A 24,349-nucleotide genomic window follows, 5' to 3' on the forward strand; every position below is an offset into this window, starting at 1 on the left:
AAATATATTCAATTACAATGCACTTATGTTTGCAGTGTTATCAATGGTATGGCTGAGGTGAGGTGTTTTCAGATGCAGAAGTACAGAAGTCAGCCCTGCAGATTATCATTAACTGTGTGTGTGGTCCTGCTACAAGAGTAAGTACAAAGTAATACTAACTAGAATTGGTTTGGACATAATCACGCCACATGTTATATAATCATACTGAAAAGTAGAGGGGGGTTCTTTAATAAAAGGGATTACAGTGGTGGTGAAAAGTAGAATGAATGGTGTAGATTCAAGTTACATGACAGTACAAATGATTAAGTTCTATTTCTCAAGCTAAACGGAAAAATCTGGAGAAATAGCGGATGATCATGATGGCATGTCTGGACAAAAAGGTCAGCCAGTTCTGTGTATTTTCCTTTTCAGCTTGGTGGAAGTATTGGTAGGGTTGTTGGAGGAAGTGTCAAAAAGAAATCCACAGTAAGGAGTGGTTTTGAAATATGATCGCATGCTTGCATGTCACGCTTAATGCATGGCAAATAATTCTGATTAAGTATGAAAGCATCTTTAAATTTACTCATCCAATAAGTATAACTTCTTTTAAATGGCAAGAAGAGCAGATTTTAAGTTTCAATACAGGGTGTCTTAGCAAACTGCTCTCAGCATACTGTCCTGTGTGTTGCATATGTAAATTCACTGGGTGTTAAAGAAGGTGGCTTGTGCAAACATACATACAGTCCAACCGCTCTTATTCGGACCTCTTTTATCCTGAGTTTTGTGTTATCCAGACATGTTATCTTTGTTTGAACGCTTTGACACCTTAATTTCATACTCTGAAACATTTGGAAGGACATCTATGTTGCATACAGCATTATCTTTCAGTGTTATTACCTCATTAATCATTTGTTCTCATATTTAAGCACTTCAGACATTCAATGCTGAATTATACATTATTCATTTATCCAGATTTTGCAAGTATCTGGCCAGTGTTTGATCGTGGGGAGGAAAAAAGAGATTGAACTGTCATTACAAGCAATGAAAAGTAGTTTTGAAGAGGCCTTGATTTTACCTCATCATAATGTTCTTTGTATTTTCCTTTTCAGCTTGGTGGAAGTATTGGTAGGGTTGTCGGAGGAAGTATCAAAAAGAAATCCACAATAAGGAGTGGTTTTGATATTGCCAAAGAAATGTGGGAGTGTGTGAGATCCAATAATGGAATCAAGGTAATTTGACATGATTATATTAGCAAATCAGATATATCAGAATATTCCCTAACATTTTAAGATGAAATGCAACAAAAGCATTGTTTCTGTGTTATCATACGTAATCCTGGCTGAAGTTATGCAAACAAGTGATAATTAAAATGTGAGGTCTTTTTATTTCTTACCCTTACGAATACAGAGGTGAATGTATGCTCTCAACAAATATTGATCTCTCAAAATTATCAATTAACTATGTAAAAAAGTGGTTTAAACAATGCTTTTAACTTTGTAACATATTTAGATTTAATCTTCTCACAACGCAACATGAATGATAATCAGTGAACAAAAATTCCACTGGCCATTCAGGATGGATCTTGGACCTTTAGATGGTCAGTGGAATTGTTTTCACTGGTTATCATTCATGTTGTGTATTGAGCTGTTTAAATCCAATTATAGTAACAAAATATTTGATAATCGCCCACATGTATCATTGGTAACGCTACATGATTGATATTCTTTCTCCAGGTACTATTATCCTTATTAATGGTGAAAACTCCCATAACTGAAGCTGATTCCATCCGTGCACTAGCCTGTAAAGCATTGTGTGGTATGTCAAGGAGTGATGAGATCAAACAGATACTCAGTAAATTGCCTCTGTTTAACAACAGTCAACTACAGAGTAAGTAGCACATACCTCAAGATTGAAAACCATTCAACCAATCGCTATCGCTCAGGGATGTAGTATAAATTAAGCTTTAGTGTTCATTTGGGCTATTGCAGTTGAAATCTATACACTCTATATATGGAAGACATGACCTTAATCTTCCACACAGGGAGTGTAAATTTGAAAGGGGCTTATCTGTGGGACAGATTCAAATCGCACACGATAACCTAATCCTGTGGGGCGTGGTACATATGCATAGAAGGGCAATTTGTCTGCACGCTGGCAACGCAATTGCGTAAATACACAGATTCAAATCTGCCACTGTGAAATCCAACATGGTGTTATTCTCAACTTGGGACGAGGCACATTATAATTAAGTAATTATTTTTTCAAGTGATTAATTTGTGACTGGACATGTGTCATTCATTCAAGAAAGTGTATTGAATTGCATGTTACTATTGTAGGAATTCCAATTGAATTCCATGATAAATGTTTATCCTTGATAAATATTGATGCAGTCTGTATCTTATTATTTCCATTTCTACAGTTCTCATGAGAGAACCAGTGTTACAAGACAAACGAACGGAGTACTTGAAGTTTACACAATATGCCTCTGAACTCACTGGTAAGTTTGTACAAACTTCTGACTGTCAGACACAACATGAATAGGCACATCTGCATGAATTACCTGTTACTATTAGGAATGAGGACTGTTGTCTTGTGTATCAACTAATAATTGAGATTTTTACACAGATACTGTTATAAGATTTAGTCTGGGTGTGGCAAATAATGATTTCAAGCTACATTTGACAAATATGCACTATCATAGTATGAAGTTGGGAAACGAACCAAAAGTCTGATGACCTATAAATGAAAGTCATTTTATGAGGGGAGGGTAAAAATGAATAGGCCTACTTCCTTTACCTAGCTCAAAATTAACGTAGCTGGCTTTAATTCTGTATCTTATTCCACAGAGAGAGTAACTGGTAAAGCGATGTCATTAGGTTCAGATGCAACCATATCCAGGTTACATAAACTCAACATCGTAGCACAAACCAAAATAACGTATTCACAGAAAGAGCTGCAACAATTGATGTACAACTATTTTATAACTCATGGTAAGAAAAGTGTGACTTCAGCAATACATAATATTATTATAGTTTATCAGCAGTGTTCGAATTAAGCAATTTTTTGAGGTTGTCCGCCGGACAACCTCAAAAAAATTTTTGGTTGTCCGAAAATATTTTTGGTTGTCCGAAATTTTAATGAACTTTTTAAGCTTAAAGTTGCAAGTTTAAAAACATACACTGCCGCCAAATAATTCACACATCACACACTTTCCCCAAACTCACCTTGTTGCTAATAAAATATCAAATATATCCAAGAAAATACAAGTTGTACGTTCATCAATTATTTATCATCAATAAATCCATGTTTGTGCCGTATTTTATGCTTAAAGTCCGTCAGAATTCATGATTGTTTTCAAGAAGTCAAGATTTTAATATATACATAAAATTCTCCATTGAAATATACCTCATTAATTATTCATGAGCTCATAGGGAAATCCCCCAAAGAGACAATGGGTGTTTTGAAACTGATCTGATCTGAATATTTTTTATGCACATTATAATTGCCTCGTGTCTTATAATAATATCATCAATCACTTAGCAACGGTCAGAGGTCAGATTTTTTGCCTGGGTTTTTGCTGACAGCCAGTTTTTCTTTAGACATGATTTTACTATTGCAAGAGCTTGACAGATTCGGGAACCATGCTAGCCCTCGACCGACCATGTGTCAAAATGCCCAAACCAGCTGTTTACATTTACCGATGCACATGTCCAAGGTTGGAAAATACTGGCTACAAATGGGTGTTTTTTACTACATTGGTCATGATTTCTTCTGAAAATTTCAAGATGATAATACAATGCATTTTATATTAAGCTTATTCAGTAACAGTGGTGCACATTTTTTATGGTTGTAACTTGTAATCCAGACTTGTAATCGAATGCAAAGGACTGAACTTCCCCCGATGCATAAACTTTTTTTTCCGATATCGCGGCGAGGGGCTCGATAAAGTAAACAGATATGGCTGCGATTGAGTTTCGCAGCTCATGGGTTGTGGAACCACGTTTAAATTCACGTTTATTTTATTCAAAAATAGTTTCACATTTTAAATATTACCATCGGCTAAAAGATACTGTATAAAGGTGAGTTTTGGCTACAGATTTATGGTTGTCCGGCGGACAACCGAATCAGTATTTTTGGTTGTCCGGCGACTTTTTTAGTTGTCCCGGGCGAACGGACAACCAAAATTTCGAACGCTGTTTATCAGTGATAATTCAACCTGCAGCTGTGATAATGCCTGTTTTTTTGGTATAGCGCAAATGTGAACAGTAGCTACATCAGTTATGAAGTATAGAAGTTCATAATCTGACAACTCAGCAAGTTTACTGTGGAACGCCAATCAAATGGTTCACTGCTGCTCAGAAATAATTATGTGACCATCTACCACAAATGGGCTGTAATGTCGGCATTTACTCTTTGTGAGATATTGGACAGCCAAATTCTTCTCAAAATGAGCTTTACAATGATTTCATACACTCTTAGATAGCGAGAACCAATCAGAGCAAGCGTTAGAAAAATCCAAACTGAAGATGGGTGTATTCCAGTAGCCTACTCATTCTCTGATTATCCTCCACCCCCATTATTTTTTGTTCTTTTTTTTTATGACAATTAAGTTATCTTATCTATTCACATTGCAGGTTTACCAGAGACTGCAAACACATTAATGAGAGAGGCCAGTATTCCACATCCCCCTAGTCCAATCACAACCTCATCTTCATCAGTACTGATGACTCCACCACCTTCTGTAAATGTGAGTACTCTTGCATATGATAAGGCAAGCATAGCAATGGCCTGAGATATTTGCACTTCATATGCACCCTAGCTTCAATTGTGAAGAGCAGTTGAAGAAGTACCATGGTGCAACTATTAACTTCTAAGAAAATGAACACCATGTTTTTAAACAAAAACTGGGGATCAAAAACTTGTTTAAAAATGTTAATATTTGTGACTTGCATGTATGAAAATGTTTGACTATTCAATTTAGTTTGACTATTCAATTCTGAACACTGGGGTACTTTTTCCACTACAGTCTTAAATTAGCACTGCAAGTTTGGAAAAGTATTTTCTTCCTGGCAAGTCCTGCACCAATGATGCGCCATACAGCCTTAATGGGAACACTGGTCTTGACTATTTGAAATGTTAGATATTTTGAAAATTGTAATTTTTACTTTGATAGCTAGATGGTCCCATGTGTAGGATTGTTTACTCATTGATGCAATGTTTTTGTGCCACTTTCATGCTACCAGCTTTGAAGTTCACCATTTCATTGATAACATATCTTTTATTGAATAAAAGTAGCTATAGGAAGTGTATTTATCTTTGATCACTTCAACATCTTAAACGACAATGTTTGTATTTCAGACAAGACCATTCAGTACACCAAAGAATTTACCAGTTATAAGCCAGATATCACCATCAGAGAGTAGCCAAGCATCAAGTGGTAGCTCACAACCTTTACACTCACCCACTGGCAACACTATGCAACATCCTGCAAGGATAACATTTGGGCCTGAAAGGCCATCACCGGCAACTGGGAGCAATAGATTAAGACATGGTTCTGTGAGTAACTATCGTGATAACAGTTTATCCCTAAATCTGAACTGCAGTTCACATTTGTGTCATCATAAAAACGTTTACAGCTGTTAACGTATTCATTCCAAACAAAGTCATTTTGGGCAGGCGCTTATTTTTTTACCTGGTTTACATAATTTGTCCATAAGGGATGTTTATTAGACACAAATTTACATATGTTATAAAAGGGTCCTGAGACGATCTAGTAACTTTTCTGATGCAGAAAATGTATTGCAAGTTTACACAGGACTTGTAGTCCTCCAGTGATTTCACTGTATCGACGTCTATCTATCACTTAGGGATTCAATCATGTTTCACCGTTGTTCATCACCGATTAACAACGATGCGTCCGCATCGTCTGAGTGGTTTACTTCGCGAGGGCAGCTTTCGTCCGCGTCGTCTGAGTGGTTTACTTCGCGAGGGCAGCTTTAGCTGCCCGAGCGAAGTAAACCACTCAGACAATGCGGACGCGAGGGCAGCTTTAGCTGCCCGAGCGAAGTAAACCACGCAGACGCGCCGGACGCGAAGTTGTTAATCGGTGATGAACAACGGTGAAACATGATTGAATCCTTTCAACAACAAAACAAGCTAAATATGTCTTAATTCACATGATTCTTTCATTCAGAATGTCCGTTTGTCATTGCCACTCAACCTTACAAGAAGATCGCGGTATATGATATCAGCAATAAAACTAAAGAATAAAGCAGTAATATTTAGCTGCTACCGCCAACATCAGAGAGTTCACGTTTAAGCATATGTTCCAGGCATGACGAATTTTACGCGCTCATGCGTAACGCGTCCGCATAACCTTGCGTTCGCGTATACGCTACTGAACTGTGGATTCATCACGGATTAACAACAGTTGGCTCATGTACAAAGGTATAGGAAGAGTTGTTGAATTCAACATTAATGGTACCCTTTAGCAACTTGAAAATACCCTGGGTGGGCACTTATTGGGGCATGGGCACTTATTGGAACGAATACATTAGTAATAATAATGTTGTTTGTTGTTTGTTTGTTTGTTTGTTTATTTATTTTGTTATGTAAACATTGTCTGTTGTCTTTTTCATTGATGCTGTACCTTAGACTGAAATATTGTATTTATTTTTGTATCTAGGGTTCAGCACCAAAGAGGAGAAAAACCACACAGGGATTAAACTTTCATCATAGTTCATCATCAGGGTTATCAACACGTGTGTCACCACCGCAAACCAGCAAATCGCCACCTTCCATTGATACTATTGTATCTAACTACCTCATGCAACAGCATGCATTATGTAGAAATCCAGTAGTGGCTTGCCCATCATTTTCATTATTAGAGTGAGTATAATTGCATTCTGTTTGTGTAACATATCAAGCTGATTCCTTCTAAAAGTTACGGAGTAATATTTTATTTTTTTGTTCCAAAAATAATTAAAACCATTTTAAGTCGCTTAAAAACGTTATAGACATTTAATAAATGCCTTTATGCACGTAAAATATCGAATTTGATGGGGCTTAAACTTTATAAAAATGACTTTCAAAAACAAATGGATTGTGGGGAAACAGGAAATGTGTGGATTATGGTAAGATAAAAATGGCGGCGTACACACAGAATTTCAATGATGAGAGAAAAATGTTTGATATAATCCTATCGTTTTTCATAGTTTTGCTCCTTTTTTTTTTTTTGTATGAATAACGTTTTTAGAAAAATATATCACTTCTTATATAAAATATGAAGCAGGTAGGGGAAAGTCGCCAGGAAAGTTATAATACGGCGAGATTTTTCACGGTAATGTTGTGACAGGTGACAAATTATGAAGGCTTGACATGTAGTACTGGCCGATATATCTACTCTTTTTTCAATATATCGGCAACTCTGATATATCGATTTTGTACAGAAAGTGATATCGCCGATATTGATATTATTGGATAGTCGATTTTTTTATTATTATCGATAGATCGACAGTCCTTACCCATGAGTCGCTGGGTCACTTGCTGATATTAAGCCTATACACAGCTAAATTTCACCTTTCTTTCTCCATTTTCAGACCGCATTCCTGTCCAGAACCCAGATTTAGACAAAATGCTCCAGTTAACGCTACCTCAAGGATATTCAGGAGATCGGTAAGATTACAGTGAAAGTTGCCTTGTGATTACTGTACAAACATGTTTTAAATCTTGCTTACTTTATAGGACAAACACTAACTTCTGAAATTGATATAGGTTAACTATGTTGAGTGCTCTTACCTGGCAGGGCAGCTTGATGTGGAAATTCCATCAAAATTGGAGCGTGCCTCTTCATTTTGGCCCATCTAACAGCAAAATTCACCTTATGCGCCAAAATACGATAACAATTGCAAATACTTACTTTCTCTTTAAACAAAGGTGGCCTGTTATACATATGTATGCCACTGAGCACACCTGGCCAACATGATGCACACAGGGAAGTGATTTATCTTTGTGCCCCTTCCCTTGACAACTAATATGCCCCTATTTTGAATAGGTATGAGAGATAGAGACAGACTGTGTATACGTTTGGGTAACAGTTTGTGTGTCAGGTATATTAAACCTAATACCATAATACTGCCTGTAAGTTTGATGAATTTTAGACACCACTAACAGTTACAATTATTTCATCTTTTTTAGTTGTATCCAAAGTATGGAGGAATGGATGGTGCACGGTGTACTAGGCATTTTATATATAGCAGGTAGGTTGATATCACTTCATAGTATATCTTTATGCATTGACCTTAATTCCTTGCGGTTAGACTGGAGATGTTGTCATTTGACATCACGCCGACTTGGATTGCGCAGTAACGATGTTCCTTATATGATATGCGCATCGGTGTGACATCAAATGAGGACATCTCGGGTCTAACCGTTCGGAATTATGGGATTGACCGAAAAGGTCAATTGCCAAACATGGTCAAGATCTGTCCAGACCCGAGAGATTAGACCAAAAGAGTCCATACTCTGAATAACCCCATGTGTGATACCATGGTAGATCAATCATATTGGTTTGTCAGGCATATAGTGCACCGAAAGCAATTATTAGCTAAAAATTTGAAGTTAGAGCATTTCAAAGTTTTGGGTATGCAGCGCATTGTGTGTGCCATCGGGTCGGCACAACATATCAGGGTTGTTGATATTTTGATTTTTTTAAAAAAATCAAAAAAATCGGATTTATTTGATTTAAATCGGATTTTTTTGTTGTTTTTTAATTTCAAGAACTGCTATACCCCATAATAAGTTCAAAAGAGACCAGTGGAATGCTAGACATATGCACAATACTATCAGGTATTTACAAAAATTCAAAACGTGTTTTTACATGTGAAAATTTCAAAGAAAAAATTTGGCAAAAATCATGAGGAATAACCTGTTGAATTTGGCACCTTGGAGATGAATTTTTAACAAAAGATAAAGTGACATCATAAAGGTATTTTGATTGTATCCTAAGGTTGTAGAAACATCAGGAATGATGTAAAACAGTCAAATTAAGAAAGAAATTAAGTTAATTTATCAAAAATGGTAAAAATTGAAAAAAGTTGATTTAAATCAGTGATTAAAAAAAAAAAATCAAGTGATTTAAATCGCGATTTAAATCACTGATTTAAATCGATGTGATTTAAATCAAACAACCCTGCAACATATTGCACATAGAACGCAATGAGGCACACTTTAAATCAATATTTGCCTAATTTGCCCTACTTGAGAGATACATAAACACATAGGGGAGTTGGGACTCTTTGTGACTAATCTCTTTGAACCAGGGACTCCAGTCACAAATCCCCAAACCAAATACTCCATAAATGATACTGAATTTTGCTGGGACTTCTTTCTATATTGTGACTCATCTTAAGTTCAGAGTGTCATCAGTGCGATTATGCTGTTGCATTGCCAACCACCCTTCTATGCATGTACAAACACCCTGCATGACTAGGATAGTGCATGTCATTTGAACCTGCTATTGCAATACTCTCAACTTGAGACAGACATACTAGACACAGGCTGCAATTACTAATTTCCATTGCTCCTAAAACTGTAGTTCCCATAATTACTGCAGTCTATTTAGAGCTGAATATGCAACAATTTTTATTTTATTTTTATATGTTCTGATAAAACATATAATAGAATTGATACTTAAGGTTGGTCTTAACCCTGGAGTTATGGAAACTTTCGGGCCTCATGACTGCTAAATTGTTGGTCTAAAATATATAAAAGTATACATATTGAGAATTGCAAAGACTTGATAATTCATCTGTGAGGTCAAATAAAACTAGATAAAAATATCTAGGAGCCAACCTTAAGTTTAAAAAATATTGATATTTTTTCAGATTCCGTCCAGTTCAGACATTCCGTGATCCAGAAGAAGACAGCTGTTTTACTGCCTGTGCTTTCAGCAAACATTTAGAGGTAAAAGTTGCAGGGAGGACTGACTATTTAGAGTGATAACTTAGTGCTTGATGAGTGAACAAGAGAGGAAAAGTTTGAAAAAAAAACAGGTCATAATTTTGTTGAAATATTTTTTTTGAAATTTACAATACTCTTGGAAAAGTAAAGAATATGTCAAATTATTAAAGCCATAAATATGATTTCAGTCATTTTAATTTTGTTGTTCTTCACCAAAATTTATACATAATATTAGTAACAATGTCAAAGAAGTTTTCTGATCATTTAAGTCAAAACTATGAAAGAAACCAATTGGCCACTTAATTGTAGAGCTCTATGGAGGAATTGGTGAATAAAACCTAGGATCCCTGGTTTTAATCAAAAAGTCTTCAATTTTACCATTACCAAAGCCCTTCGGGCTTAGTCTTTCACAGGGTATTTTAGTACACCATTGCGTTGTGTATGACACTAGTTCAGAAAGCAGCAATTAAAAAAAATTGAGGACGTTGCTGTTAGCAAATCACACATTGCTTTCACCACTTATCATAACCCCCTATTGTTTATATTTTAGCCTGCAGAGACATTCTTGTGGATGGGCAACTATGCAGGGGAACTCAAAATATACAACCTTACTTCTGGTGCTGTAAGTATAACTTATAGAGATTTATTTTTATACAAACACTGATCAAATTATTATTCTTGTGTTGCCAAAAACTATAATATTTTCATCAAGAGCAGTCATGGCAGATATACATATGACTTGTAAAATGTAATCTCAAAGGGACATTTCATTATCCACAGCCTCACCCCCCCACATTTTCTCAAAAAAAGTTGAGAATTATATACTACTGGAAACATCTGGCTACATAATGTTTTTTTATAAAATATTTCTTACATATATTAATTCGTTTGGCAAAAATATTGCCAAATTTGAATTACGTTCTGGTACACCAGAACAAAATTACAACAGTGGCATATGGAGTAGTGTAATACATATAATCATGCATAACTTGCAAACACAAAATCAGAATCAAATTGAAATTTTGGGAATAAGCTTTTTACATGGATATCTCCTGAGAAATGTCATTAAAAGAGGATGCTAGGATCACAAAATACTCCTTTAACATACCTTCTACTCATCTGTTCTTTCTCCTTTGCCATCCCTTGGATGCAGAGGATGACTTTAGAACTTCTCATAATGCAATGCAAAAGTATTATCTATCACCAGAGTTTGTTATTTGTAAATTCATACAACTAGTCCAATTAAATTCCACTTACATGAGTAACATGGAAGTGAATCCAACGATGCCAATGCACTTGTGATTGGTTGGCATTGTATCCAAGGTCATGTGTTAACGTCGTAGTTTGAAATATGCGATATATGATCACGGTTGGATAGAGTACAGCTGTTGAAAGCTACGTTCATTCAATTGGAAATCCTACTATAGACTTGCATATTCGTGTTCAACTAAATTTAAATTGAATTGTAGTTACTGGTTATGCAAGTAAATTCAATATTTGCTTGAATTTTTTATGTTACCTCTGTCCTCAGGAGGAAGTTTCTTACACAGTACATGACTCGCCAGTCAAGCTTGTCTCACCATCAAAGGTATGTATGTGACAATTTTATTTTCCCTTGCATATATTTTCATTAAAAAGTAACCTCATGGTATCACCAGAAAATTTGCAGGTGCTGAGATTTCTTTTCTAAATGCGGAAGTGGGCTATTCCCATTTGAAATCCATACACCTCCACGGAAGATATTCATGATCTAAATATACCACACAGGGAGTGTGAATTTGAAATAGGGTGACCTATGTGTGGGTACATAGTGGATGCTGTATGGTATTTAACTGAAATAGCCTTATATTTGCACCTTTCATGATTCACACAGCTACCACGAAAATAGCAATAAGGCAATATATTCAGTTTTGGTAGATCAATGTAAGAAAGCCTGAAGTACGGATTAAAAAACGTGATGTATTTCAAAATTAGAGCAACATTTTTACTGTGTTTACAATGTTGATTGCAGTACACAGGCATGGTAAAACTCAACATATTTAGTTTACATTCCATCAGGAGAAACAAGCATCACATTGAAAGCTGAATCAGCATTGTCTTGTTAAGTTATTAAGTTACACCTAAGCAACAAAAACAATTGTGTTTTTTTCAACAGGATGGTATGTTGGTATTAACAGCCAGTGCTTGGAGTAGACCTACCTCATCATTGTGGAGATATGGAGACATATTTGATCAAGTGTGAGTACTGATGTTTATTAAAATGGAAAAATAATAATAATGAAACAGGAATACAAAAATATAATCCTCAGCTTCCATGGACTTGGAAACACTGTGATTAAGGAGCAGATGTCAGCACTTTTATTTTCCAGTATCTTAATAGCCTTCATAAAAAATCATTGGGAACTAAACATTTTCACAATCATTATAAATCTCAGCCGAATCAATTTAGTGTAATTATATTTTTAAGGATAATATAGAGGTAACTGTCAAAATAATTGTCCAAATGTGCTATTTGCTGAAATTAATTACTAAAAGAAACGACAATTACCCTGATAAAAAATGTCAAGTCAAAACAAACCTGGATATTTAAATTTCCCTCTGAATAAGGACCCAGGATAAAGTAGAAATAAACAAACAAACAAAACCACTAGCGCGGTCACTGACATGCAATTATGCCATGTTGACATCAGAATAAGTTGCAGATGTCTACATAAAATTTGGATTACAACAGTTATTGACATTGTTTATGACAATGGTACTTACGAAATAGTGGTAAAATTATGTTTAAGATATATTAAAAAAACAATTTTAAGATGTGACCCTTGTTCATTGTATTTATCGCCATTTTCACTATGCTCATTCACATGGGTGTACTGCTGTTATGTCGACATGTTGGTAAATATTTTTGACATGTCGGCAAGAGGAAAAAACACACTATATGATACACTGCACATCATTGATATTGATAGTTACATGTGATGTTTTTTTTTTTTATCTGCAGATATTCCTTTGGTGAAGATAATCATGTTGAATTCAGCAAATCATCTCAGGAAAGAATCATTGGCACATGTAATGAAATTGCACATGTAAGCATTGATTATACTATTTTGCTGTAAACCTTTTACGAGAGCGTACTTCTGCAATGTTAACAAGGCGCCTCTGAAGCGTCAAATGTGTGCTTTAAATGCATCGTACGTTCAGCTTGCATAACATTTTAAACTGAATTAATTTCATTAACAAATGTACACTTAACCATTTTCCATCAGATATACGACACTTCTACAGGCCAACTCATCACCACCTTGCAGTATGAAGAAATTGGCAGCCATTATTCTAAGAACTGTGCCACCTTTGACCCTATGGATGACCTAGTGCTTAATGATGGTGTACTCTGGGATGTCAGAACCCCCAAAGCTATTTACAAGTTTGATCAGTTCCAGAGCATTGTCAGCGGTGTGTTCAATCCATCCGGATTAGAAGTCATCATTAATTCAGAAATTGTATCCTTTGAATAGTAATATAAATGAATAAATGCAGGGATTTGAAATACACATGCCTTATGCCAGCGAGGTGGATTTCAAGTTGCTGTTGTGAACCGCAGTTGAATGCATATATAACATAACAAGGTGAACTAGATAGGAATATGGGAAGATTTCTGATTTTGCCCTGGGAAAACCTACGAGGGCGGTCATGGATCTGCACATGCTCACTTACAGCACTGCAGGAATCGTACCAGGCATCAGTGGTGAGAGGTGTGTGCTGGCAGGTGTATTGTAACTTGATTTATAATGTAGAAGACATGTATATGACCGTATTTAGAATAAAGGGTTTATTTGATTATTGTTGTGAAAGATTCGGAATGGTGTTTAGTCCTGCAGTTTGGAGTAGGCTCCTTATGGAAACTCACAGAAACATGCATATTGTGATTATTTACCCATCCAAATAATAAATCTTTGTAGTTCATTTTAAATTGGTAATTTTTAAATCACGGTTTAGTTGATGCAATCATTTCAATCCAACACTTGTTGGTTGTGTCCTTGACTGCTGATGTTATACAGTGGGATGTCAGAACATTCCATCTTCTACACACAGTACCAGCATTGGACCAGTGTAAGATAATATTCAACACTGCAGGAGACATCATGTATGGAGGTAGGTATAAGGTAATACCAAAAGACCATAACAATGAATTATTGGCTTTGTTTAAACAAAAAAAACATGCCAGTGTGAAAAGAACAGCTTTTCTATGGACTTTTTAAGTCAGTAGTGAGACTGACTTCAGCCTAACAGGGCTCTTTTTTTTAAATCAAATGATTCCATTGCTTCTCAGTGAAATTACTATGTGCTTGATGAGCAATGCTTCACTACCAGATACCTATTGCTGCCAACCCCAGAGGTGCACTGTTGCCAAGCTACTTTGTGGCTACTCTATAGAGAAGCAGTACAGTACCAGCGCATGTGCCATATATGTGACACGATCAAGGGGAATGAGTCGGATGTCGCTAATATTGATTTTGAGATATTGGCAAAGAAAGTGTTAACATTCTTTTGTTTTATATTGTTTTCAGCGATTGATAAATTGATGTAACTTCACAAAGAAAAGTCGTATCAACATGGGGTTTTCAGTTTCTGAAAGCTCTAAATGTCCTCTTTATAAACATGTGTAAACCACATTTTCGACCTGGGCCGACATGTGACTCATTCCCTTTGATCAGGTCACATATGTGATTCCGATGTGTGTACTCTAGTACCCACACGGATGCTCACATATACCAGTGAAGTAGCTGGGCAGCAGTGTACCTCTGGGGTAACTGCAATAGGAATCTGTATATAGCCATATAACAATTAAATGTACACTTGACTTTTGTGATTCAAACAAAATGAAATGTTACATATTAAAAATAATACTAATTATCTTTTTCCATAGCAATGTTCCAGTCTGAAGAAGATGATGATTCAGTGGATGAGAAGATCAAGAGTCCATTTGGTTCCTCATTCCGCACATTTGATGCCACTGATTACAAACCCATTGGTAAGTAGGTGCCTTCCCATCAGCCAGGTTGTAGTGTGACCTTTTTTAGTTCCAGTATTTTGCAGATTTTGATGAAATGACATTGTGTTTGAGTAAAAGTGACATATTGAGCCTGTGTATGAATACTTGTGGTGTGGAATTAAGGTTCCTTCATCTCATTGTGCTTGGCATGCATGCATATCCTTACCACCTATGAGTGACAATCACTTTGATCTAGGCACCTTCGATTTTATGTAAGATGTACCCATCAATTTATCTCAGAGATTTATTGTAACTTATTTTTATGAATGACTGTGTAGTGCCCTGAGTGCACACGTAGTGCGTAGGAAGCATGGTAAGTGTAAAATCTACGAGTGCAGGTCTACATGTATTTTTACGTAGATTGTAGATGGGTTGAGCTTACGTAATATCAGTTAGCCTTAAATTGAGGGCGTCCTAGATAAAAGTGGTCGTTATAAACGGCTGTGTATTCGATAGTACCGCAAGGTACTGTGAACTATAAAATCGCAACCTGTGGAAAAGAAGTCTTAGAGTAAATTGAGAGACTGTAGTTCCATGTGACAATGCTTCTATGTGTATGTTAGTTAAATCAAGTCCCAAATCGCTCTATCTTTGACTGGCTTTCATATATTTAAGTGGCATATGCGTGGAAACAAGTATTGGCATAAGAAATCACTGTCTCTCAAATAGCAATATTCTTACTTGTGTACAATAAATTTACTCATTGCTTGTTTGTGATTTACAGCCACTATAGATGTGAAGAGAAATTTATTTGACTTGGCTACCGACCCAACAGATGGTCTTCTGGCTATAATTGAGGTATGGATCATTTTGTTTTAACAGTGCTGAAGTGTGAGTCATACTGTACAAAAATGAAGTAATGTGTCATAATGGGTTAAATACATAAAAATGAAATTTGTGGAAATTTTGAAAAGAAGTCATTAGTCACTGCATAACTATTATGTAAATCTTATTTTTGAATACAAAATGAGAAATCAAACAATATATTTCATAGCATTTATGAAAATATTAAAGGCCCATTCAGTGATTTGCTCATCCGCACGATTGTAAAAATTATCAAAATTCCGATTTTGGTACCTTTGTCATTGTCATAGATATGCTAACATAGCCTGCGAGTGGTTCAGCCGAAAGCTGTGCATTTAGGACAAAATAAGCATTTCCATGTAATCTGTAATTTATACACTGCCAGTATATAAATTAGCTACATGTATTTGAATGGGGCTTCAGCTTTGCCAATTATTTCATTTCAAAAATATCAAATGATAATTTGAATGACTTCACTTTTAAGCAATTTATAAACAATTTTAGTTTACACTGGAATCACTGAATGGGTCTTTAAAAGCAAATTGTTTGAAAGGCTATATAAGTATCCAGCATAAAAATAGAATTTGATGATGGGTTACATACAACAATGATAATAAAAATGTTTCCAAGGCTCTGTTCAAAAATCTAAACTTTCTAAGCTTTGTCTTAAGCCCAAAGATATCCCTGATAACATACCTGAACTGATAAGAATTTCCATAAACTATATCCAACACTCTAAAAATATTTATGGGTTTTAGCATATTTCCCTTTGTGAAATAGTATCAGGTTCAGTTTATTAACATTTTAAAGCTATGTCGTTCCTACAGACTCAGGGCTCCTTAGAAAATCTGGAGGTAGAGAGTGTATGTCGGTTGTATGAAGTTGGAAGACTACGCAAAGTTGATGGAGAAGATGAAGAGAACGAGGTAAGTTGTATTTGCATTTTATACCTATTGCTTGTGTCTGTTATGGAATGACAGTGTAATAATCATTGTTCTTTTGCGGCAAATTGAAACACTGATATTCTAAAAATAGGTTCTCATTGTTGTCGACACAAAATGCACTAACATGATGGCCTGGTATCTTCACAGGTTTAACTATATCATGAAATGACCAAAGTTGTGAATTGATATGGTTGAAAGTAAAAATGTCTGTAATTAGTTTTTAGGTTAGGCAAATGGATAACTGGGTGGTATTTCTCATAGTGCAAAGAATCTTTTGTAATTACATTTCAAAGGAGTATTTATAAAATGTCTGCAATTAGGTTAAACAAAAGTGTTCATATCAACTTCTCATTGCCTACATAGAATATTTCTGTGTCCCTCAAGTCGGAGTTAATCAGACGGTACGGAGATTTACACCTGTGAAAATGTTTGAACAATAGATTTATTAATCAACTGATTATTTGGTTGGTTGAGTGAGGAATTAATAAACTGCTATTGTTGAAACTATAGAGAAGAAAATTAATTATATGTTACTTGTATCATACCATATTCATTGCAGGAGGAAGACGAACAAGATGACGACGATGATGACGACGATGATGATGATGACGACGATGATGATGCCGATGACCTTGGCATATTCAGTACCGATTCTTCTGATAACAATGATGATGATAACTCTGTAGGTGATGATAATGCAGAGAATGGTGATGATGGGAGCGGTGATGATGATAGTGACGATGGTGATGATAGTGATGGGGATGATAATGATGACAATGACGATCCAAGTGATTCAGAAATTCTTTCCATTCACTCAGGTAGGATGATGTATTAGTAGCAAATTAACCCCCTGAGCACTACCTGCTGATCTAACATTGCCTCTGATTGGTCAATTATGTGATATCTTCACTTTAATCACCAATCAGAATGGAGCTTTGAAAATAATTCACCCCAATTTTGTTGTTTTTGCGTGGTGAAATTATTCTAACAATGTTGCTGATTGGTCCAATTGATAATGAAAACTTCTTTTTGACCAATCGGCAGGTAGTTCTCATGGGGTTAAGTTAATTTTTTTTTTTTTTTTGGTCCAAGTATGCGCAGGTGATCGGCGATCGCGCAGAGGTGGCGAGGTCTCCTTCTCTTCTACGTGCTAATGACAATCGTCTTGATGTCAAGACCGTTGATCAGCCAATCAGCGCGATTGATTATATCCTGTGTGTGTAGGGGTGTGTCCGCCATACACACAGCACAGACCACGGAAGAAAATAAAAAACTAACTGTAATACATCTAATACATTTTCATTACCAATTTTACTGTAACATTAAACACACAATTAGTTTTATACAGAGAAAGACCATAATGTTTTTAAGGGGGTACTACACCCCTGGCCAATTTTGTGCCTATTTTTGCATTTTTCTCACAAATTAAAGCGCATTGATGACAAGTAAGATATGTATATTATAGGGGCAAGGACTACAACTAAGGTGAAAGTTTGTTTTAAAAAATCAATTTTTTAAAGTTTTTGGTGACTTTGGAGAACCTCTAGACCTATTCTGAAGGTTTGCATTTGAGGAGGGATTTATACTCCATATTTATCAACAATTTCAACACATATTTGATGACTACAACCTTTGAAAAAATGTGAAAAAACATTCTGGGACCTGTTTTTATAAGTTTGAAAAAAATATGCTTCCTTCACACAAAAAATGTGCTTTTAAAAATGCAAGTTTCCTATACTTTGATCATTCGTTGAAGCGATTTTTTGGCATTATAACAAGGCCTACGTGACTGAAAGGACACTGATATGATGCACAATACATGTTTTTGGTTTTGGTGACTTTGGAGAACCACTAGACATATTCTGAAGTGCTAGGATCATTCACAGTTAATTTTTTTTTTAAATGGGAAAAAAATTACAAAAAAATACAGTTTGTTATCCTTAATATGCAAACCACTAACTAATGTTTACCTCTTCATCTATCACATATAAACTGCTCAAATAAAGAAAGTCTGCAGTCATGTAACCCGTCCTAGACCAAAACCTGATCTTGTTATGAAAATTTGATTGACACGGTTGTGTGCAGAATCTTGTTAGCTCTAATTTGATACCAAATTTGATACCAAACACTCAAAAGTGACAAAGACTGATACCAGTTTATTGGTATTTGGTGCATTTTCAAAAGTTGCAAATCAAAACGATAACGCGGTCGAAATTGCTTAGCGTGGCAATTGTGGTCAAGCTTGCTTGCCCACGATGAACCTGTGTCGACTATCCCAAGTGCGCGCTTTATTCAATTGTTAATTTAAAACGCATGAATTGCTACAGTGCTTTACTGATGAATAATAGGGCACGATGCGATCGATATGACCTCTACAGCTCCGCGTGGTCCATTTTAAATTTGCAACTTTTGAAAATGCACCAAATTTCATATACTGGTCTCAATCTCTCTGAATTTAGAGTTTTTGGTGGCAAATTTGGTATCAAGTTGGAGCTAACAAGATTCTGCACACGACTTTATCAATTAAATGTTCATAACACGATCAGGTTTTGGTGTAGGACGGGCTACATGACTGCGGACTTTCTTTATTTGAGCAGTTTATTATACATGCATTGGTTTTTCATGCATTTATAATATGTGCTATGAAGAGTTAAACATTAGTTAGTGGTTTGCATATTAAGGATAACAAACTGTAATTTTTTTTGTAATTTTTCCCAATTTTTTTCTAATTAACTGTGAATGATCCTAGCACTTCAAATTAGGTCCAGTAATTCTCCAAAGTCGCCGAAAACTTTTCTCCAGAAAATCGGAGTACTCCGATTTTCAGGGGTTTAAAACTCGGGAAATCGGAGTAACTCTGCGAAAATCGGAGTAGTTGGCAGGTATGGACTAAGATCTCAGTATGTTAGATGGCAGGAACTGGTGATCAAGATTATGGCCTGGGATATTAAATGGAAAAGTATAAAAAAGTAGATTTGTGAGGCGATAATGAGTGGAATATTTCAACATTGGTTAAAACTGTCTAATATGCAGCAGTATTAGCTTTTGTTAGAAACAATCTAGGAATGATAACAAATATCTGTAATAATGTGTAATTTGTTTTTGTCATTTATGCAGGTGATTCTGATGATGCATTTGACAGTTTGCTATTCCAATTAGGAAGCAGATGGAGATAGCAAACAAGGACTTGCCAGCCACACAATTTTTTATTATATGTGGTCATTTTATAATAGGAGGACATTATTTCTTCCTGGTTTATCTGCATGCCAAAGAACCTATTTGAGTGTTTGATCACAAAATTTGCCAGTGTTACCACATAGTGGTATATGTGAAAAATCACATGGATCCATAGTGACTGATGTTGAGATTCAGGAAAAATCAGTATCACATAGTGATGTATAACTTTAACATTAATGGAAGGTTTATACTCTATGCCCAATACAATTCGCCTACTCAACATTTCCCGATGTTCATTTCTTGATCAATTTACGATCAACATCCGTCACTCTTTGATAACAACGATTTTCACATAATATACCACTATGTGATAACACAGACAATTGTATGTTACCAATTCTGAAGGCACCATGTCTGTTGTATATTGCATTGTGCTTAACATAACTCCACACGCTATTCCAAAGCAAAAACAAAACCAAAACACAATTATTAAATCTCAGAATTTAGAAAAATTGTGAAGGAAGATATTTTGCAATAGCCTTGAAAAAAAACACTACTTGTGTTAAAGTTTTAGCATTTGGTCAATGCTTTGAGGGGGAAAACACAACCCCAATTTGGCATATTTTCTTAACTCACATTTCGTCATCTGCATACTGTCGTATCTCAAAAGGCTGCTTTGTGTGATTGTGATGAGATCTGCTGTAAAATATACTTTATAATTTTCTGGTATTACAATATAACAATCTCATGTCCATTAGAAAGAAGCATCCTGAAATGTGAAACAACAATATAAAAAATACAACAATGATAATAAAAATCACACAAGGCAGCCTTTTGAGATGCAAAAGTATGTGATGCAGACGACGACGTGTCAACTATTAACTTCAGTAAAAGTGAATATTTTCATCTAAGCAGCTACCAAATATGTTCCTTTTGTGTATGTAATGTATAGTTCAATGTAAAGAAAGTGAAGCTTAGAATTGTAAATTTTGTAAAAATTGGCAAGGAACAAACATTCACTTTTACAGTGTTAAGCTTCTAGGGTTTGCTCGAATTTGGTACAATTTATTGATGATACTCTGCAAAAGTGACATATACTGCGACAAAAAATATTCTTATACTTTAAAATAATGACAATTTCAAAACTGAACCATATTGGGGTAAATTTTCTAAAGATTCTAACAAGTGCGACTAAGAGACAACCGAGTTTCTTCAATGAAGCTTAATTTAAAGCAGTTTTTATTTCAGTTTTTACTTCTCTGTACTTTTCATAACTCTCATTTTATTTGTCAGTCCTGTTGTTTCAGTTTTCTTTTGTTCCCTTTGTTTTAAATGCATAAATTAGCCATTCACCACTCTCAAACCAGATGCCTAGTCCATGGAGTTTTGAATAGGCCAGTTTGTCACTTTTAAAACTGTATCAAATGCTTGTAACTTTGCTTCCTGAAGTCACATTGGATTCAATGGGGTGTCATAATGTGCCAGATTAGATAGTGCATCTATTAAACAAATAAATTGACCGAAATATGGTTTAGTTTTAAAATTAGGATTTTTCTTCGAAGTGTAAGGATACTTTTTTTGGCGCAGTATACAAATGTGTGTAATAAGTCTAGCACAACGAAGTGGCAATTGAGCTCAACTGAAGTAGATGTCAGTTGAGTTACTTATAGCTACACTTCTTCATCATAAGTAAAATAGAACAGTATTGATATATTTATTTTTTGTAAATGAAAAGATTTTATTTGTCTATAGTGCCTTTAGGAAATTCAATTCTGAAATTTAACATAAAATTGTAGGGAGGAGTTTATTGGAAATAATAATAGGCAGCACTAGGTGAACGAACATGAACATGGCATGTAAACATGCGATATCGTGTGATGCTGCTGAATGTATCTTCGGGCATGTAGTATACAGTGGTCCCAAAATCCACAAAGAACTATTTTTGCTTGTTTTTCAATAAAAAGGTCCAAAATGGGAGAACATTTGACAAAATATCTACTTTTGAGGTGTTTCAAAAGTAAAAAAAGGTGTATTTTAGGGGGTTTAGGTCCACTTTTAATAAAATATCTGCCCAAGCGCACCTTTCATTCGAAATTTTTTCACTTTTTGGAAGTCCCGCTCCCTCCCAAATTAAATCCTGTGTAAGGGCCTGATCCCATTAGACAATACACATTCACATATTGTGCTCATGTTTATTCACCTATTCTTGTCTATTGTCTCTCCTCTCAAACAAAATGAAAGATTTGAGCAGGAAAAGAAAAAAGAAATTGAGTTATCAAAATGAAGATGAAAAAAAAAATGTAATTGGTAGGATTTTGGTGCCTGTGTTTTGTGAATGGTACATTTAATTACTACTTGAACCCCTGAGCACTACCTGCTGATCTAACATTGCCTCTGATTTGTCATTTACATGATATCTTCACTTTAATCACCAATCAGAATGGAGCTTTGCAAATAATTCCCCCCCCCCCCCAATTTTTGTGTGTGGTGAAATTATTCTAACAATGTTGCTGATTGGGACAATTGATAATGAAAACTTCTTTTTGGCCAATCGGCAGGTAATTCTGATGGGGTTAAGGCATTTCATGAAAAAAAAGCACAAGTTATTATTATCAGTGGAATTCTATTTTGTGCTTATTGATAAAAATCATGGAGACACGTTTTGAGGTATCAACACATGCAATGTTATGTCTATGAGCTGGAACCTCATCTCGCTCTTTTTCTCTCTCAAATGGTTCACATGAATAACTGCAAAACTACTACTGCTATCTGTATTTCCCATTGTTCTCATGTTAAATGGAAAAGTACAACAGGTGTGGAACTGGGGTTTTTTGCTGCATTTTTTAAAGTATTTTCTAGCTTTGTAAAAAATGTTCAGATGTTACATGAAATTACACAGAATATGTGATAATTTAAAACGTTTTAACTGTATGTGTAACATGGAAAATGTACCATGTTGGGATTATATTTAGTGCTTGGGATAAAATATTGGTGGTTACTAGCAACAAAGCCGAAAACCAAATATTCATTGTCTATTGATTATTGACAAAATTCATACATGAATTTGAATGGAAGTATATGTGGAGAAACAATCTGGAGGTATGTTTACTGAAAAAGTAGACATTTCTTGGGACATTTCTGCATTAAGCAACTAAAACAAAACCTGTTTTACGGGCGGACAGACTTTTCAAATAGGTTGCGATTTTTTCTGGAGGCCCAAAAATGTCACGAAAAGCTTGAAAAACCTAGCTAAAATTTGATGAATTTCAAATATTTTCAGTCAAAATCAATCAAATGTTGCCCCCAAAAAGGCTGATTTTACATAATTTTAGCCAAATTTAAAAAAAAGTTATTCCAAAACATAAAATCTGGTTTGGCCATGCCAATAAAACAGGGCTTATTCCATCACCTTACAATCATTTACACGCAGCTACCAAAAAAATAAACAATGTGCAAATACATTTCTTTCATCTAAATCAGGTCATAATTAACAAATGCAAAAAAAAAGTGCAAAAAATTGATCGGGTGAAAACTTCCACTTCAGAATTTTCCCTTCCATGAAAGACATAATTATGCAAACATTTTCATGTTAAGGGATCTGGAATGAGGGGCGTTTCGACAGTATTTTTTGTGGGACGTGAGAGTACATCAGACATATCGAATTGCATTCTGAATACGCAGAATGTCTTTCTGATATCAAATAATTTTCATTTTTTGAAATTCACGATATATAATACAAATTTTACGACAAATTATTAAAATTTGATATTTTTCACATTTTTGATATATAACGGTCCTCAAAGTAAATTTTATAAATCTAATGATATATTCTTAAAGTGTATGTAGCTGGGAGGAAAAGCCGATGATCAATTGAAAATTTTGACCTTTCATATTAAAGATATTGATTTTTTTCCCCAAAATGACCTATTTTTTTGGTGTTTTGGGGAAAAAATCCATATCTTCAATAAAAGGTCAACATTTTCAATTGATCGTCGCCGGTTTTTCATCCCACCCACACACTTCAAGTATAAATCATCAGATTTATAAAGTTTACTTCGAGTACGGTTAAATATCAAAAATATCAATTTTTAATGATTTGCCATAAAATGTGTATTACATTGCGAATTTCAAAAAATCAAAATTATTTGATATCAGAAGGACATTCTTCGTATTCAGAATGCAATTTGATATGTCTGATGTGCTCTAATGTCCCACAATAAATACTGTCCAAACGCTCATACCCCATCCCTTAAGGAGTGTGACCAAATTGACAGCAGCATCACCCCATTTTTCTTCATCAAAACTGAATTTTTATATCATCAGAAAGCCGATATCTTTCTCATTACCCCAGTAAAATTTAACACCGAGATAGGTTTAGTTTAGGCGGTGTGAGCGAAGGTGGTATGCACGATCATGGGGGGGGGGCATTGTA

At 35.2% G+C, this 24,349-nt stretch overlaps 1 protein-coding gene across 1 annotated transcript in view; it reads left to right on the plus strand.

Moving 5' to 3' along the window:
* LOC140148725 (DDB1- and CUL4-associated factor 1-like) overlaps positions 1-21,080 on the plus strand; it is a 37,942-nt gene extending 16,862 nt beyond the window's left edge. Inside the window, 23 exon segments of the mRNA XM_072170772.1 lie at positions 36-52; positions 55-137; positions 1,089-1,208; positions 1,713-1,866; positions 2,399-2,476; positions 2,826-2,969; positions 4,614-4,726; positions 5,338-5,535; positions 6,665-6,867; positions 7,578-7,653; positions 8,176-8,237; positions 9,864-9,942; positions 10,490-10,561; positions 11,471-11,527; positions 12,095-12,177; positions 12,941-13,025; positions 13,206-13,439; positions 13,998-14,091; positions 14,867-14,971; positions 15,717-15,790; positions 16,624-16,722; positions 17,300-17,558; positions 19,858-21,080. Of these exon segments, the coding sequence (XP_072026873.1) occupies positions 36-52; positions 55-137; positions 1,089-1,208; positions 1,713-1,866; positions 2,399-2,476; positions 2,826-2,969; positions 4,614-4,726; positions 5,338-5,535; positions 6,665-6,867; positions 7,578-7,653; positions 8,176-8,237; positions 9,864-9,942; positions 10,490-10,561; positions 11,471-11,527; positions 12,095-12,177; positions 12,941-13,025; positions 13,206-13,439; positions 13,998-14,091; positions 14,867-14,971; positions 15,717-15,790; positions 16,624-16,722; positions 17,300-17,558; positions 19,858-19,916 (2,548 nt within the window). The 3' untranslated portion in view covers positions 19,917-21,080.
* Positions 21,081-24,349: the final 3,269 nt, after the last annotated feature.

Source organism: Amphiura filiformis, chromosome 3, assembly GCF_039555335.1.
Source record: "Amphiura filiformis chromosome 3, Afil_fr2py, whole genome shotgun sequence".
Taxonomy (NCBI): Eukaryota; Metazoa; Echinodermata; class Ophiuroidea; order Amphilepidida; family Amphiuridae; genus Amphiura; species Amphiura filiformis.